This window comes from Sinocyclocheilus anshuiensis, unplaced genomic scaffold, assembly GCF_001515605.1.
Source record: "Sinocyclocheilus anshuiensis isolate Anshui unplaced genomic scaffold, SAMN03320099.WGS_v1.1 scaffold488, whole genome shotgun sequence".
NCBI classification, from domain to species: domain Eukaryota; kingdom Metazoa; phylum Chordata; class Actinopteri; order Cypriniformes; family Cyprinidae; genus Sinocyclocheilus; species Sinocyclocheilus anshuiensis.
Window position 1 is genome coordinate 412135 of NW_015558584.1, and position 1706 is coordinate 413840.

Sequence of the window (1706 nt, forward strand, 5' to 3'; positions counted from 1 at the left end):
ACAGTAAAGAAAAACATGATTTGCGCACATGAAAATGCACTTGACATGTTTGAAAGGTAAAACCTGAAGGCTTTAAAGAAACACTGACTCCTGCTTGGCACAAGCCAACCATCCAACCGACCATCCGCCTCCTGGCATCCAAGCACACACTTCAGCTCTGTGCGGGTGAGCTGTGAGGGTGTAAGCATTGTACCATTACTACAAATGAATCAATTTATATTTCTTCTAACAGCCTAAATGCAAAGCTTCCACGTGCTGCAACAGTTACTTGGTTAAAGGGAGTGGATAAATTAGCAAAAAAATAACAAATAAAAGATGTAGCGGTGACATTTCTGGTGAACAACGCAGTGGGGTTACTAAAAGACATTTTGTGACCACTTCTATACATGTTGTTTTAGTCCATTCCTTCCACTTGTCCCATCTTGGGTTTTACTGATTTATTACCTCCAAATCCTGTTGTCGGCTTGTGGAAATGGGACAGATAACACTGATAATCGAAAGAGTCTTGCCTTATGTTCTAATAATCTAAATTCGCACATCTCTCCATCCTCTACCTCCCTCTCTTTCACCATTTTTCCATAACTTTAGCTGTGCTCCTGATGACTTTCGTTATAGTCCATGATCCTTAACGGTTGCTGCCTAGGCCTTGAGCCGAACGTGTCTCGGTTTTTGGCTCTCTGAGCATCCGGTTGGGTTTCTTTAGCAGATGTGATGAGCATGACGCTCTGCGCAGCGGTGGAGCTGGATGTACTCTTCGCTGTCGGCTCCACACACAGCTCAGTTTTCAGGCCCTGTGATAGGCCAGTGAGACGCGGAGGCAGGGCTTCGTCCTCATCGCACTGGCTCTCGCTTTTGTTGCGGAACAGCTCTCTTGCACGCATACCCAAAAAGCTCTTGGCGCTGGGGTAGGAGCCTACAGTGAGTGGGGTGTCAGAAGGGACCAAAGGTCCTGGGGGTCCCAGTGGGGAATGAGGATGGTGAGGGGGTGGTTCCACTAGGACAGGTGGGGGAGTGTCTCGATTGCCGTTTACAGAGTTGGCTGAGGAAGAGCTGGCCTTGGGCTGCGCTGGCGAAAAAGTGTTGCCATTGCCGAGTGGAGACCGAGCTGACATGCTGTCTTCTTTGATGGCTGTTTTTAAGGCGCCATCCACCACTATGACACTGTGACACCAGAAACAACCACAAAAAGTCACAATCATAAGAACTTTATGTACAAAAAAAGAAGAGATTAATGCCAGGAAATGCACAATAATTCTGTAACCCACAAGCAGACCTATTTATAACAGGCCACAAAAACAGAACAAAACGGTGTCCTATTATTTTTTGTTTTTAAGTAATTAAAAGGCAAAGTTATTTGAGGAGAGAATTATTAGATCTTAGTCAGATAGCTATTACATAACATAAAATTAACATAACATGAAAAACCGCTATTTTAAAAGCATGCAATATTTGAATAAGCTAAATCATTCCCATACAGTACACAGCACCTGGCAAAACATTTAAAATGTAAATTAATTCATTTAAAAATCAATGTTTCCAAACTTTTGACAAGTACTGTGTATGTGTATGTATGTATGTATGCATGTATGTATCTATCTATCTATCTCGCTCTCTCTCTCTATGTATATATATATGTGTGTGTCTAAAATTACAAATGGATGCTATGTGTGAGTGTGTATATATATATATATATATATATATATATA

General features: G+C 42.0%; 1 protein-coding gene across 2 annotated transcripts in view; it reads right to left on the reverse strand.

The window, feature by feature from the left end:
* The window catches only part of tsc1b (TSC complex subunit 1b), a 40875-nt gene that overhangs the window by 21749 nt on the left and 17420 nt on the right, over positions 1-1706 (reverse strand). For both annotated transcript variants that reach the window (XM_016475555.1, XM_016475556.1), the window contains one exon: positions 3-1161. In XM_016475555.1, coding sequence (XP_016331041.1) covers positions 585-1161 — 577 coding nt within the window. In that variant the 3' untranslated portion in view covers positions 3-584. The remainder of the gene's footprint in view (positions 1-2; positions 1162-1706) is intronic.